This window comes from Rhizophagus irregularis, chromosome 15 (assembly GCF_026210795.1).
Source record: "Rhizophagus irregularis chromosome 15, complete sequence".
Lineage (NCBI taxonomy): Eukaryota > Fungi > Glomeromycota > Glomeromycetes > Glomerales > Glomeraceae > Rhizophagus > Rhizophagus irregularis.
In genome coordinates this window covers 3,896,745-3,912,193 of record NC_089443.1, presented here as the reverse complement: position 1 = coordinate 3,912,193, position 15,449 = coordinate 3,896,745, and the positions used below count along the sequence as shown (strand labels likewise).

The 15,449-nt window shown below is 28.1% G+C and overlaps 4 protein-coding genes across 4 annotated transcripts; 1 reads left to right on the top strand and 3 right to left on the bottom strand.

Moving 5' to 3' along the window:
* Window positions 1-1,197: 1,197 nt before the first annotated feature.
* Window positions 1,198-1,710, bottom strand: OCT59_007582 (uncharacterized protein; the record flags this gene model as incomplete). The annotated part of the gene is made up of 2 exons (XM_025330286.2): window positions 1,198-1,574; window positions 1,656-1,710. The coding sequence occupies 2 exons, from the start codon at window positions 1,708-1,710 to the stop codon at window positions 1,198-1,200; spliced, it is 432 nt and encodes a 143-aa protein (XP_025180602.1).
* A 1,219-nt stretch (window positions 1,711-2,929) lies between these two features.
* On the bottom strand, window positions 2,930-7,028 carry OCT59_007581 (uncharacterized protein; the record flags this gene model as incomplete). Its single annotated transcript, XM_066149655.1, has 12 exons — window positions 2,930-3,077; window positions 3,174-3,247; window positions 3,326-3,334; window positions 3,452-3,501; window positions 3,581-3,777; window positions 3,889-4,042; window positions 4,110-4,585; window positions 4,724-5,906; window positions 5,982-6,141; window positions 6,231-6,418; window positions 6,488-6,607; window positions 6,686-7,028. The coding sequence occupies 12 exons, from the start codon at window positions 7,026-7,028 to the stop codon at window positions 2,930-2,932; spliced, it is 3,102 nt and encodes a 1,033-aa protein (XP_065998777.1).
* Window positions 7,029-8,436: 1,408 nt separating this feature from the next.
* Window positions 8,437-10,157, top strand: OCT59_007580 (uncharacterized protein; the record flags this gene model as incomplete). The annotated part of the gene is made up of 3 exons (XM_025325556.1): window positions 8,437-8,988; window positions 9,064-9,087; window positions 9,171-10,157. 3 exons carry the CDS (start codon window positions 8,437-8,439, stop codon window positions 10,155-10,157), a joined length of 1,563 nt encoding a protein of 520 aa, XP_025180604.1.
* Window positions 10,158-10,972: 815 nt separating this feature from the next.
* OCT59_007579 (uncharacterized protein) lies at window positions 10,973-13,092 on the bottom strand (the record flags this gene model as incomplete). The annotated part of the gene is made up of 3 exons (XM_066149642.1): window positions 10,973-11,059; window positions 11,142-12,881; window positions 12,961-13,092. 3 exons carry the CDS (start codon window positions 13,090-13,092, stop codon window positions 10,973-10,975), a joined length of 1,959 nt encoding a protein of 652 aa, XP_065998776.1.
* Between the last annotated feature and the right edge of the window lie 2,357 nt (window positions 13,093-15,449).

The window sequence follows — 15,449 nt, the reverse complement described above, 5'->3', positions numbered from 1 at the left end:
TGGAGAGTAGGTTTAATTTCTTTTTTATGAAAAAAAGGAAAATTAAATTAAAATTCGTGTTTTTAACAAACTTTGTTTTTCCTTTTTTTTATTTTTTAGCCTTTAAGTTAACGCGTATTTTAAATGATTGATACTTTGAATTTGATTTTGATAACTAAAGAGAAGATAAGAGAAGTTTTTTCCTTTATCATTTTCTTGGACATTTTCTTGAACAAGCCTTTTGATTTCTTTAGAAGCATATCATCGCTCGAGTGTTTCACCAATGGCTAGGAGAATGTCATCAACTTCAGATGAATTCACCAGCAATTCAAGAGGAGGGAGATTGATGTTGATGAAGAAACGTAACCTGATTCTAGCAGGAAAAAACGTAAAAACGTCACTGATGGAAGGAAAGTTACCTCTAGTGACGAAACCTCAATCAAAAAATTAAAAAGATCGGGAGCTTACTGTATATGAGAGTTGTCCGCTACCTCTTCCAATAACCGCATCCACCTTGGAATCAAGTATAGACTCGATTAATTTTCGTGATCTATATCTGATATGTTAAAATTGTTAATGCCAGTAAAAAATCAGGATCTTATTAGAAGCCATTATAATTTTGGGAAACACTAAAGAATCATTTAGGACATTATAAAATTAATCATCCGAAACAGACTGCTAAGACGTTTGTCAATGACGGAGTTAGGGATCAGCTTGCTTAATACAGAAAGGAATTAATTTAAACTTTTTAGTGGGTGACAATGTTGTGGTGGAACAATTGAAGTTTCTCCGCAAGGACGAGATTGTAGTGATGTTTCTGCGCCTCAAGTCACTGAACTCTTCTATATGTAAAAGCATTTAATAAAGTTCGCTCATTCGGGTTCATAAGAATATGTTTTCGATTGATTTTTTCTACTGTGTTTGTAACACTTGTGGATCACAAGCTGTAAAGTTCTTGTGTTACTTGCCTTCCCGGCTCAAATAAGCTTAGCAAACAAGCATCTATATTTATTTAGACATATTTTACATGCATACAATATATATTTGAACAATTACATTGAAGAAAAAAAATTGGACCGCTATCACTAGAAAAATTACCAATTAGACTTATGTTGTTAAAAAAGAGGAGGATAACGCAAAGAAATGTGTAGAGAATTTAAGAAAAGGCATAGAAGTAGAAAACTATTATTTTATGACAAGTAGCAAAGATCAAATATATTATTTCTTGGGAACTGACTTAGGTAAGTTGCGAACCCACCCAACCGACTCGGCCGAGTCTTTCTTCTCCAATGTAAAACCCCACCCAATAGCAGTGAGGAATGAGGTTCCACCGACTAGAGCTCCACATACGTAGCCAGTGGTTTGTACCGGAAGGTACTTAACATGCATATCCAATTTCGTTCCAATTTCGTTCAGTTTCTTACTATTTTCGCTCAACTTCTTGCTAAGACCCTTAACATCTTCTTGAACACCCTTAATTTCACCCTTAAGTTCCGTCTCAACTTCGCTTAGCTTTTTGCTAACATTCTTAACATCACCCTTAAGTTCTTTGAGTGTGTTGTTGAAATTATTGATTCGAGGAACTTTAACGCGTCCTGTTTATTAAAAAAAGAACCGCAAAATATTATATACTTATACGAGTACAACTATTTTTATTCAAGAGGTAAAATACTTACCAGTGGCTAAACCACGAGAGAGACTTTGATAAGCAACTCTGCTTAATTGAAACATATTTTTTTGTTATAATCTATCGCGAAGAAATTTTTAGAATTATAGTGATCAAAACATTGGCGAAAAAAGTTATTATATATATATTTATTTATTAATCATTTAATTGATCATTACACAGAAAAGTTTATGAAACGTTTATGATGTAATCACTTAATTTATGAGTATACCACGTAAGTGATCAAACCATTGGCGAAAAAAGTTTATGATATATATTTATTTATTAATCATCTAATTGATCATTATACAGAAAAGTTTATGAAATTAATTTGATCATTATTGGTTTATGAGTCATCCAGTCAGGAATTTTATCATTATGACAAACCTTTATTAGAGTTGATTTACTAGAAATAAATACGAAGTGAAATTAATTACAACAATCACGAATTTTTACTAATGATTCTCTTTTCTTTCACTGTGAAGGAACTTATGTAATGCGAAAGTTATGACCCGCAGTCGATATTGATAATAAAAAGTTGGTTAGCCACCTTAAGGAGGCTATAAAAGATAGGATAGATGTTCCTGTTGGCTTCAAAACGAAGGATCCTATAAACCAAGCATATTGAAATCATTTTAAATGTATTTGATTCAATTTACTGATAGGTGGCGGATGTTGGTACTGGACACCATCAATTTTTTTCACCTCCACGTGACCTAATAATATTCATCATCGGCATCACATTTCACTGTTTATATTTATCTGAAGGACGTTTTTTTTTGCCTCCCTTAAATGTCACCGGTCTCATGGGTGAAAAATTCAACCTGCTTATACATCGCCACCCTTAAATGGCAATAATAAAACAAAAAAATTTGCATCGTTAGTGTTAAACTATTAAAAATTTCTCAATTTTCGTTAATTAATATGAAAATATTAAACTACCTAAATTCATGTTTATTAATCAATCGCTTTTTAAGTGCGAATATTTTTTTTTAGAGAAAGTATTTTAGAAATAATTATATTTTTAAAAAAATTAGATATCTTTTTACGAACGATTTAAAAAAAAAAAATGTACCATAATAGTAAGATTTATATGAGAACGAAATCTTTATATTAAATAAAATATTCAAAAAAATACGTTTGTTTATTTTCTCATAAATTGATTACAAACCTTTGGGATACAACAAATAATTTTCCATAATTCCCAATTATCAAAATGTAAAATTAAAAATAAAAAATAATATATATATAAAAATATAAATATATTCCTAACTTAATTTTAACCTACTCCTCCTCGCCTTCGGGTTCACTATGAACTTTTTTTGATAATTTTTGTCCTAATTCTGGGAACGCTTTTTTGAAACTTTTCCATTTATTTGGTTTCATTTCTCGGATTACTTTTTGAATATCATCAACATTCGCGTAATAATGCCTTCAAAAAAAAAGAAAGAAAGATTATAGAAATATTCGTATCGACCATACATTTTTTTTTTAAAAAAAAAAGAATAAAATTTTAAAATTAACATACATTACTTCAGGAAACCATTCCTTCCAACGTCTCTGAAATGGTAACAGGTAAAATAACTCAATTTCAGCTAGAACCTAAGAGAATATTAAAAATATTTTAGTATCATAATAATTTTTCATTGTTAATACTAAATAATGACGAAGTTATATTACCTGTGCCTTCTGCATAAAATAAGCTGCTCTATTATTATTTGCTTGTATCTCATTATTGAGTAACCCAATAAACAAATTCATAAGATATACAACAACCAAGAGTGAAAATAAGACAATCAAAATTACATGTGGTGGATTGTTTAAATATGACCAATTAGTTAATGCGCCTGAATCACCTATAAATTAAAAAGGTTAAAAAGATACTTTAGATTGTAAAAACGATAAAATTGTTTAAAAATTTAAATTTGAAAATACCTGTTAAGAATTTATAAGTTGCAAAAAGTGATGTTTTAAAATCTATAAACATATTTGTGTTTTCATTAGGTGGTTGAATCAAAAATGGGTTAGAATCCACAGTCCCATTTTCGTATATTAGATTATAAGTAGATGCCAAATTCCAAGGATTATTAGGATCATTATTAATAGTACGTTGCCCAAATGAAAAATCGGATCTTGGTAATAATAAAATATAATACGCATGCGCAAAGCTTATTACAACAATAAGTAAGAGTATTAAAAAGGAAATAATCTTTTTTGCAACATGAATCATGATTGCAAAGTACATGCCAAAATATTCTAATGCTCTAAAAAATAATAAAAATTTTATATCTAAAAATAAGCATGAAAAGGAAAGTAATTGAATTATCTTATCATTCATTTCATCAATTTGAAGCCAATAAAAAGAAGTATAAATTGGAAGCACATATGCGATTATATCTAAAATTTTAAATAATACAATTAATAAATTTTTTACCATAAATTGATAAGATTTATATTTATTTACCAAATATATTCCAAAAATCAAGAATCCATTTAAAAGGGTCATAAATAAACTGACGAACTTCAAAAATCAAATGAATAAATCCAATTACAATTGAAGCAACCAAAAGATTTTTTCGAACATCATCATCAATATATTGTTGAGGAATTGTTGCAGCAGCAGTAAAACATCCAAGTAAAGCTAAAAATCCAATCCAAATTATTGAATAATAATATTTCCCATAAGTGTTCCATTTAAAATTAATTATTGCTTCACCATTCCATGTATCATAGATATCCTTGTTCGCTGTAGTTTCAACAAATGGATTAGTTTGAGGGTAAAATAATTCTAAAAACCAATTATCACGTTGTTGATAATTAATGAATTTAAAATAAGGAACCATAAACATAATCGATGGTGTTTTTTTTGTATTTTTTGCTGTTAAATATTCATGGAATTTAAAATACTCAGCAGAAATACTCTCTTTTTCAATAATATTACTAATTAAAAGATATTTTTTTAATATATAAAAAATGGGAAAAAGTAAGATCATTACTAATGATTGAATGATATTAAATATCTTGTATATATTTTTATGACTGCTTTCTAAATTGTATAAAAATACATTATATTTTAACCATGGAATGGATCGAGAAAAATCAACTACTTCAAGTTGAAAAGGATTAAGATGATCTCCTTTACGTTGATATCCCTCTTTATAAGAAGGTTTATCTATAATCATATTTGTTTCATTTGTATATCTTGAAACATATCCCGGATAATTTTCATTAAGTGATGACATGTTAGAAGTAATAATACTTAAAAACGTCCTATTGTTTCCTAAATCTTTTTTAAAATTATTTATACACCTTGAATAGATATTTTCTATTAATTCTAAATCATGTTCTTCAATTGCATATTTTAATAATTCAGCACCATATTTCAGAAAACTTTCCTTATTACCATCTCTTATATATGACTTCCAATCCTCACATTTTTTAAAACTATAATCATTCGGTAAAGGTAAATTATGTTGTGAAGTATCATGATAAGGTTTTAATAATTCTTTAAATTCTTTCAAATCTATAAACGTTTCGCGACTTTCAGGAATTAAATTTATTAAAGGTTTGGTCAACTCCATATAATTCCAATAAATTAAAGAAATAGATTTCTTAATTTTATGATGATGATAATAATGATAAATCAAAACACCTATGGTTGTAATTATAATAATATCATCATCATTTAATAACTCAATTTCAAGTAATTTAATTTTTCGAGTATCCAAAATGTGAAATTCTGTTTCCCCATAGCCAGTTGATTCCCATTTGCTATCATTAACATTCACTTTTTTATAAACGTTTAACACTATTTTATCGAGTCCACAAATTTGAATTTTCCATCGTAATTTATCAGTTATTATATCCCGTTTTAATAAATCTTGATGTGGATCCGTATGATCTAACATATTCCTATATTTTTTTCCAGAATTTGATACTTTTTGAAACAAATCATGTATTTTACCCATATGTGGATTAAATATATTAATATTTAAGTGTTCATCGAAATGGTCATTACTGTCTTCAATAATTTGTACATCAGAATCTTGGGATGGAAAATTTATTTTTGATATATCTTCTTCTAATTTAATCTTCCAAACATTATCATCTAACATTCCAAATGCGTATTTTTCTGTAGTTTCAATAATTTCATAATTTGCTCCAATAATAGAATCTTGAATTTTACTACTTAATAGTGGAAATAATAAGGGTAATGAGGGAAATAAACCATGATATTTCGTCGACTTATAAAGTGAAGTATCTGAATAATGGAAAAAGGAAAATTGTAATTAATAATTGATAAAAAAAAATAAATAAATAAAAATAAAAATAGTACCATTTATATCCAAAGAAACAATACGAATAGCTAATTCGATAGAATAAATAATAATTTTATCCATAATTCTTATAAAAAGAAATTTATCCTTACGGGAAATTCTGATATTATTTTTAAGATCCTTACTGTCACTCTCACTGTCACTCTCACTGTCACGTGACTATTAAAAAATAAAGAATATTATTATTAATTATATAACGTAAATATAATATACATTTAAAAAAAATAATTTTAATGAGTATTAATTACCTTAAACTCCTCCTTACTAATATAAAATATTCTCATACCATGGTTTTCAACAAAGTCCCATTCAAAAATGGAATTTTTTGAAAATAAATAAAGTTTATTATTGACAACATATTTTGATATATTTATTACTTCAAAATCTTCAGGTATCAGGTAAATTTTTTTACAAAACCATTTGTTATCTTTAGTTTCTGTAGAATAAATCCAAAGAAAATTATGCTTTTGGTATTTATATTTACTGTTTATAACCCAATAATTACCATATAAAATAAATTCATTATTTATATTAAAATCATAATGCCACGAACAATTTTGATAAATTGTTTTCAAATGTAAATTTAGTTCAATTTCTTTACTATTATTATTAAGATCAATTATTTCTAATGAAATATAAATTTAATATATATTAGATAATGTATTAAATAAATACATGAATCAAATAATTAAATACTTCTTACTTGGGTAACATTTGTTGTTTTCTTCATAAACCGTATACGCAAGTTTCTTATCATTGGAAACACGTATTTGGTCTATATCTTTATCTATTTCAGGAATTTTAGGACAATTGGTATTAGTAAGTTGTCCCTCCTCTATATCTTTAGCATTCCAACCGGCGATTGAGTGATCCTTAGGATTGTAAGTAACAAGAAATGTTCCATCTGGGGATACTTCTAGAATAGGTTTATCGATACGCTGTTTCGGTTTATCTACTTCGTCATCGCTATCGGTATCGGTATAGTTGACAATATTTTTATTGATATCGTCGTTATTTTCACTAATGCTTATGCCAACAAAATCCATTGGAACTTGGAGAGTATTTTTTAAATTTTATTATTTAAAATATATATATATATATTTTTTAAAAAAAATAAGAAACTATGATTTATCTCGCTTTTTATCTTTAAAATAAAATTAAGTTGCCTGTTACACTAGATGGGAATTTATCTTTTGTTTGTACCTTTGCATCTGTGGAACCGAAAATATAAGATCATTTGACATGTCTCCATAAAATTTTTATTATAATGGCTAGACATTTTCTATTGAAGGTTATACAACATTAAAATAATTTTACTGAATATGTAAAATACAGGAAAATAAATAGCAATATGAATTGCTTTAAAAGTTTAGACATTTGCTATTGAGGGTTTTACCAGCAATATTTTGTTGCATATGCATGGACATTTGTCGTTATAAGGTTGTTCCAGAATCATCATTCGAAATTGATTTCCATTATAATTTACCAAATTACGCAATAATTAATTTTTTTAGATGATCTTTAACATGAGCTTTGATTTCCCCCTTGGATGAATTTCACAAGTTTATAATTTGATAATGTTACTCTCTTTTTTTGCTTTCTCGATCACTCCTGCCAGTACAGCGGCTGATACTACCTGTCCTGAGAAGCACAATTTATTACTTAGTAATATAAAGGAACATAAGTAATTATTATTAATAACAAAGTTATGGGCTTATGATAACATGAAAAATTGCATCAACCGCTCAAACTTTTTTACGAATAAAAAATTAAAAAATTTAAAATTTCTAATAACTCTCTCGCTGATTAAATTCCTACAATAAAACATAGAACGTAACATCATGGTTTATACACCATGTGATTGAAAATGCTGATCGATCGTCAACACATTTTTAATGCATTGTTTACTAAGTACCTGTTTATTCATTGTACGGAAATTTTTTAATCTTGAAAATTCTCCCCTCGGACGTTCGTTAAACGTTTAAATGCATCATGTAGATTCTCGTTCCCTTATTAGGAATCCTTTTTTCTAGAATATTATATAATTATTCTCGATCTGCAAACTTTGAAAGTAAAAAAGGAATCTGCGTTACAGGTTCATACTAATCGGTAAGATTAATGAAAGAAAAATATAAACAATACGTAATTTAACCTATTTTTTTGCCCGTTTTCCTTTCATACTATAGTATATCTTTTTTTTTTTTCTGAATGATTTCTATTTGAAAGACATTGTATCAAGGTTCCATTTATTTTGAATGATTATATTTGAAAGCCATTGTTTTACTTCTAAAAATGGTCAACTGATTGAAAGAACAAAGGAATATATATATAAATGTTAATTGTCTCATCCAAAAAAAAAAAAAATATTTTTTTTTCTTTCTCTTTCTCTTTATTCAAAAAAGAATTAATTTTTCTATTTTTTTTTATTTATAATAATAAATACTTTTCCTTGTGATGTTTCTAAAAAGGCTTGCGATTAAAAATGCCCGTAATTCACGCCTTTCTTTAGAAAATAACAATCAACAATCACAACAACAATCAATTAGTTCCAGTTCGGATAGTTCATTATCATTAACGAGTTCTTCGAACGCAAGACGTTCTTCTAATATTACTTCAATACCTGAAAATATTGAAGTTCATCCGCTATCTTTTGATGAACATGATGATAGTGGTAAAATACATAGACTGCGTAGATCCGCATCATCTTATTCTTTTAAAAAAGTTCAAGATACGAGAAGACATTCCGTTGGTCCTATTTATATCAAACAAAATATCGAACAAAATATCGAACAAAAAAGATTTGAACCTTGTTGTGATCCTATAATTATTAAAGAATTAAATGAACTTTCACAAGAAAGTTACGAAATTGTTAAATGTCCAAAAGTGCAAAATGATAAAAAATGGTATTTTAAAATTATTACCAAATTCAAAAAGTTCAAAATACGTTGCCATCAAGGACAAAAAAGTCATATCGTTACCGCAAAACGTATTAAAAATGGAAAGATGGTATGATTTAATTTAATTTGAAATTTTTTTTTTTATTTTCAATCTCATGAATTAAAATATTTTTTTTTTTTACAGGTTGTAATTAAACGCATTGAAAAGGTAATAAAATATACTATTTTATTAAATCTTTTTTTCTTTTCATACTTTTTTTATTAATACCAAAATTCTCTTGAATAAATCAGAAAAACCTTACAGGTTCGGATTATTACAAACCTGCATGTAATGTTGGTGCGGACTGCGAATGCGCTGGATGCATTATTTCAAAGTTACAATCATCTCCTCCTCTTTCAATTCTTTCAACAGGATCATCCAATCCAACGATCCATTCAGCAAGAATTACGTTCAATGAAGAATCATTGAATCCAACGATCCTTTCAGCAAGAATTACGTTCAATGAAGAATCGATTATTAAAACTGTAGCTGTTGATCCAAGTGAACAAATCTCTTTACAAAATTTTGATTCAACTCAAAATTCTCCACAAACATCAATTCTTAATAATTCTTCTCAACTTAATTCACCAAGAACGTCAGTTCATAATTTTCAATCTCAATATAATAATTCTCCAAGATCATCAATTTATAATATACAATCTCAATATAATAATAATTCTCCAAGATCATCGATTCATAATATTCAATCTCAATATAATAATAATTCTCCAAGATCATCGGTTTATAATATTCAATCTCAATATAATAATACTTCTCCAAGATCATCGGTTTATAATATTCAATCTCAACCTAATACTTCTCCTCGCTCCAATATACCCAACTCGGTTGGCTTTACACCAATTGTCCGACAAATCGATAAGTTGAAGAAAGAATCGAACGCATTTTTAACTTCTTCATCTTCAACTTCTATTAATTATCCTACCGCATCTATTAATTCCCAATCTCAATCTCAATCTTCTCCTGCTTTATCTATTAAATCTGATTCTTCCTCAATGTTCGTACAACCACCTTCAATAAATTATATACCGATCGAATTGCAAAGTTTACATGCGAAATTTAATGAATTTCCTGCCTATATAGACTATTTTGATGATGGAAGATATTATTACTATATTACTAAAATTCATGGAGTCAGGCAAAGAAAGTTAAAGAAACCTTCCAGTTGGTTTAAAAAAAAGTATTTTAAAGTTAATTGGGAAGAATATTTAAATAGTTAAAAAAAAAATGAAGGAGTTACTAACCTTCAATTTCGGCAATTAAATAGAAAAGGTGCTCCAGAAGCAGAAAAAAAAAAAAAATTTTATTTATTATTATTTATTTGAAGTCTAAATTTTTTTTTCCTAATAATAATTTTGTAATAATTTTGTATTAATTTGTAATTGTAATGTAATATAGATTGAAATTTTTTTAAAAAAAACTTACTTTTTTAAAAAAAAAAAAAATTTTTTTCAATTCTTCTGTTTTTTCTTTATTAATAAAAAAAATATTTTTTAAAACAAAAAAAAATTTTTATGATGTTTCAAAAAAGGTTTGGCCAAAACTTTTGGAATGCATGATTTTTCAATCGAAAATAATAAATGATGCGAAATAAACCATTTTATTTAATAAAAAAAATCAATATAAATAGTAGTTGAAGCAACTAATATATTATACTTTTATGGTAATAGTACTTAATACATGATTCCCGTAATAAGCAAAGCTTGTAAATATACTATATATACTTAATAAAATGATTTTTTTTTTAAGCAGTTAATATGTTACTCTACATTTTTATATGATTTCGTAATCAAATAATATAAAAGTTTCTCGTAACAAAGGAATAATAATTGATAATGATTTTATTAAATATTAGTAGAGTTGTAAATTTTTTTAATAATTTAAAAAAAATTTTTATCTTGTACAAAAATTCACTATTTTTTAGACGATGATTTAAGTGATCATTATACTCCTTAACCTTAAACATAAAAATAAATATTTAACAAATTTCCTGAACTTATGTTCATTATTAATTTATATTTACAAAACGGTTTGGTTAGCAGTCTTCAACGACTTCAGGAAATTCATCAACCCAATTAATGCAAATATCTCTAATAACAACATTATTTAATCCAGCAAACGTCTGTGAAATTTGATAAGATAAAAATTAATAAAAATTAATTCTTCTCCATGACAAAAATTTCGAAATATTTTTCTTTCCTTACCTCTTCATAGGAATTATTTTTGAACGGTCTATCAAATGGATAACCCATAGGTTTCTTGTCGGGATATTTTTCAGACGCTTCAGAAGCGCAGAAACTAATACTTCCACATCTACTTATTCTTGGTACTTCATCTTCAGACCAATCGGAAATAAATACTAACAATTTAAATTTCATTCCTCCTCTTCTTCCTCTGGGTAGTAATAAATGGAAAGGCCAACCACAATCACAATAGTTTTTATTCTCATTTACTGTAGTACCAGCACCAGTCGGAAGAGCTGTATCATCTAATTCATCTACGGTTTTCTGCGGAGGTTGACGTACGATTGATGACATATCACAATCACGACATACTACCGTTTTAGAATTAGGAGGTAAACTTTCTTTGAATTTATCTAATTCGATCCAATGACATCTTGATTCAACTAATTCCTCTGGTACTATAAAGACGCGGAATGTAGCTTCAAATTGACATGATGAAGTATTTTCAACACGGAAATAATAATAAAATTCCCTCGGGAATAAATAATCTATCTTCTCGTGTGATTTCGAATCTTCAGTATATACAAATATTCTGGACTTCATTTTCGTTTGTAATTCATGTGTAACATACTTATTATCTGATACATCCGTATCAAAATTTTCTCCACCAAAAGTTTTTTCACCAAATGCAGCTGCTTCATCATCTTGAGTTTCTCCATGGTTTATAGGTAATTTATCTTTAAATACAAGAATGATATCTTGAAGCCCTACAGGTGGTGAATTGGAAAAGTCATTCGGTTCTTGTTTTTCTTCCCATGTATTGATCAGATTATCTATATGACGATGCCATCTCCAAAATACCGAATCACGTGCAGCAGTGCGTGGATCAAGCATCACACCACGATCGTCAGTTATGCGTCCTATAGCACCGTGACCGGTTCCATGTAAACCACCTTGTTCATCAACCATTTTCTCTTTTCCTGGAATAATGGAAGGTTCAACAAAAGCGCCCAATAGATCAATAGTGATCTCAATATCATCCGTCAATTTACCCATTTCGATAGCTTTTTCGAGCACTTTACGTTTTTTTTCCAATTCATTAATTTTATCAAACTTAAGTACTGAATTAGGTTCACGAGATCCAAATGTATCAATTTTATCTGCATTTTTATCAATTCGATCACGCAAATTTGTGTTAGGTTTATATCCTTCCTCAATTGGGGCACGATAATTATCCAAAGGTTTGATCAAAGGTAAATTCATTCCTAGACGTTCGATATCATATCTTGCCAGCATTTGTCTATGCATGTAAACGAACAGTTCACCATGTCGATCTTTATTAATACGGATATCAGGATTTTTATAATCAGGAATACCATCACTATTATAAACGAAATGCCAATGTTCGTGATGTTCATTGAGATTAGGATCTTCTCTATACCAATTCATGCCATATTCAATGTCGCCTTCAGATTCCCCAACTTTTTCATCAGATACTACGGGACCAGGTTTCTTTTGGGGAACGCATGATTCAGGAGAACGTTGAATTAAGGGAGGAATACGCAAATTTCGATTACGAGCAGACGGATGATGGGTAATAAAAGACATTAAAGCATAACGAATTAATTCAGGATCAGTAGTTTCAGTTGCTTCATTTGCATACTCAAGAACTTTCTCGATGGGATTATCAGGATTTTCGTTAGCGATTTTCATAAATTTTGCACAGTAATTGTAGGCTTCTCTAATTTGGTCACGGTTAAACTGTTAAAAAAAGGTTAAATTAGTTTTGATAATATCATCAAAATAAATTGAATATATTATATCAAATTTATTAACATACTGGACTGAATCCACTGCTAGTTTTGTTACTTTTAGGGACTCTTAAGAATTCGTTGACAGATTTTTGTTGATCAGTTAATATTCCACCTTTTTTGGCAGTTTTTAACCCTTTTCTTGCTTTAGCGAGAGACATTTTGTCAATAAAAGGATTGAGTTTTTAGGAAAAAAAAAGGAGTAGTTTGAACTTTGTGATAAAAGAAAAAATAATAAAATCAATTATCAAGAATTAATTATCGTTACAAATATTAAGAGTTGGTTAAGTAGTTTTGCTATTATGAAAATATAAGATTGGCAGAACTACAAGGAAAACTTTCTTGAGGGAAAATTGAAGCCTTTTTATACTTTATTTTTCAATCTAAAAAAAAAGGTCAGGGAATCAAAGTATGCACGGCTAAAAAGACGCTCCTGTGATCATAGATTTAGATGTAAAGAATTGCAATAATAAATTAAAGTTTGTAGATCAAAAAAACCAAATTACTTTAACAAGGAAATATTATAAAATGATAAATTTTTTTTTTTATATTAATTACTTAAACAAGAAAATGTTATAAAAATTACTAGTTACTTAAACAAGGAATTATTTTAAATAACTAATTACTAAAATAAGGAAATATTATAAAATGCTAGATTTGTCATACCTAATTAACCGATAACATGTTGCTGTTTTCGTCAATATATTTATCCGATCCATGTGCTACAGTATGATTAGGATTGCACGTGATTTAAAGCAAGATGTTTTGAATCAGTTTTTTTTATTGATTTAAAAAACTTTTTTTTTTTTTGGAGTCTAAGATTGTAAAATAAAAAAAAATTAATATTATTACCGTTTCTTGCATCATGTTGTGATCTAGTATCATTCAAAAAAGATTTTATTAAGTAGGTTTAAAACATTGATCGGCATGATTATTGCGTAAATTATATTTTAACCCTTTTCTGTGTTTTTAAGCAACCTTTAGTGATCTCTTTGCAAAACAGCTTTTTTAAAATTATTTCTCGTGGAAGACCACCATCAGAAGACGTCCGTAAGCACTTTGAAAAAGTTACAGAAGTACACCTCGCCAAAAGTGTAATTATTGTGAAAATGACATTATTGATTTAATTGATCGATTAAAAGATCATTTGATGAAATGTAAAGTTTTCCAGAAGATTTAAATTATACTATACAATAAGATGCTTAAATTTTTATTGCAAATATATATGAATTACGTAATAAAGGCTAGTGCTTAATGTTTTAAAACTTATTTAAAATATGTTTTAAACCGCCAAAATTGTTTTAAAATATGTTTTTTGCCATCCCTAGCTACAAATACATAAACAATCTACTTTTTATTTCTAAATAATTATTTTTAATATTTTACATTTTTTTCCCACAGATAATAGTTAATAATAAGTTAAGATTTCTCTTTTTGGGGATGTTTCAATTGTTATGCATAATTAAGATCCTACAGGAAAAAAAACTAATAATAGGGAAGTTTATATAAATTTTTTTTTTTTGCGGCACAGTGCGCCACCAAATGATCGATCACGTGATATTAGCTGTCCCTCAAGTGACGTCATCCAATGAATTTGAACTTACTTCCTAGTATTATTATTGTCCGGAGCGTAGCGAAGGACTATATAATTTTACGAAGGTCGATGACAATTAGTGTCACGTGGCGATTTCCGGTTGTCCGCACGCGTCATTTCTGATTGGTCCGCACAGAATGTGTATAATTTCGTGCTACTAGCCCTGTTCATTTCTAGATCGGACCGGATTGATCGCAAATTTGTACCCCAAAATAATTGGTTACTGATGCGGTCAGCGGTCAGTCAAGCCGATCTACAAAAATTGGTGTTTTTCCCTGATCGATTTTATAATAAACATAATAAACAACAACTACGTGTTTTTGCCCTATAAGCTATTATGGATATATAAACCAATCCGATCAATCAAAATTGTGCTCAATTGTAACTATGATCTGATTGGTTATACATTTTTTCGGTCAATCCGATACGATCTAGAAATGAACAGGGCTACTGTACATCAAAAATAAACAAGTAAAAAAGTTTATTACCTTTTTTTTTTAGATTTCGGCTAGTAAGTATGTTTTTCTTTTAAACGACTTTCTTATTTTTTTCCTAGGGTTTCTGGATTTCTTGTACATACCGGACTGGTGAGTTGTTTTTTATTTGTTTTGCTTTAAAGAAACGTTTTTAGCGTTTCATTTTTATTTTCTTTTATCTAGGAACACAGGTTTTTTGTACATGCCGGACTTTTAAAGGTAAATTGTAAGGGCTTTTCTTACTTGTTTAACCTTAAAGAAACGTTTCTAACGTTTCATTTTTTATTATTATTTTTTTAGGGATGCCAGATTTTTTGTACAAATTGAATTTTTAAAGATATTTGGATTTTTGTACAAATCTTTCGTTCCGGACTTACATCGGTTTCCATTTCCTAGTAATAATTATATATTAGGACCGTTTATGCAATTTTTATAATAAACTCCCGTT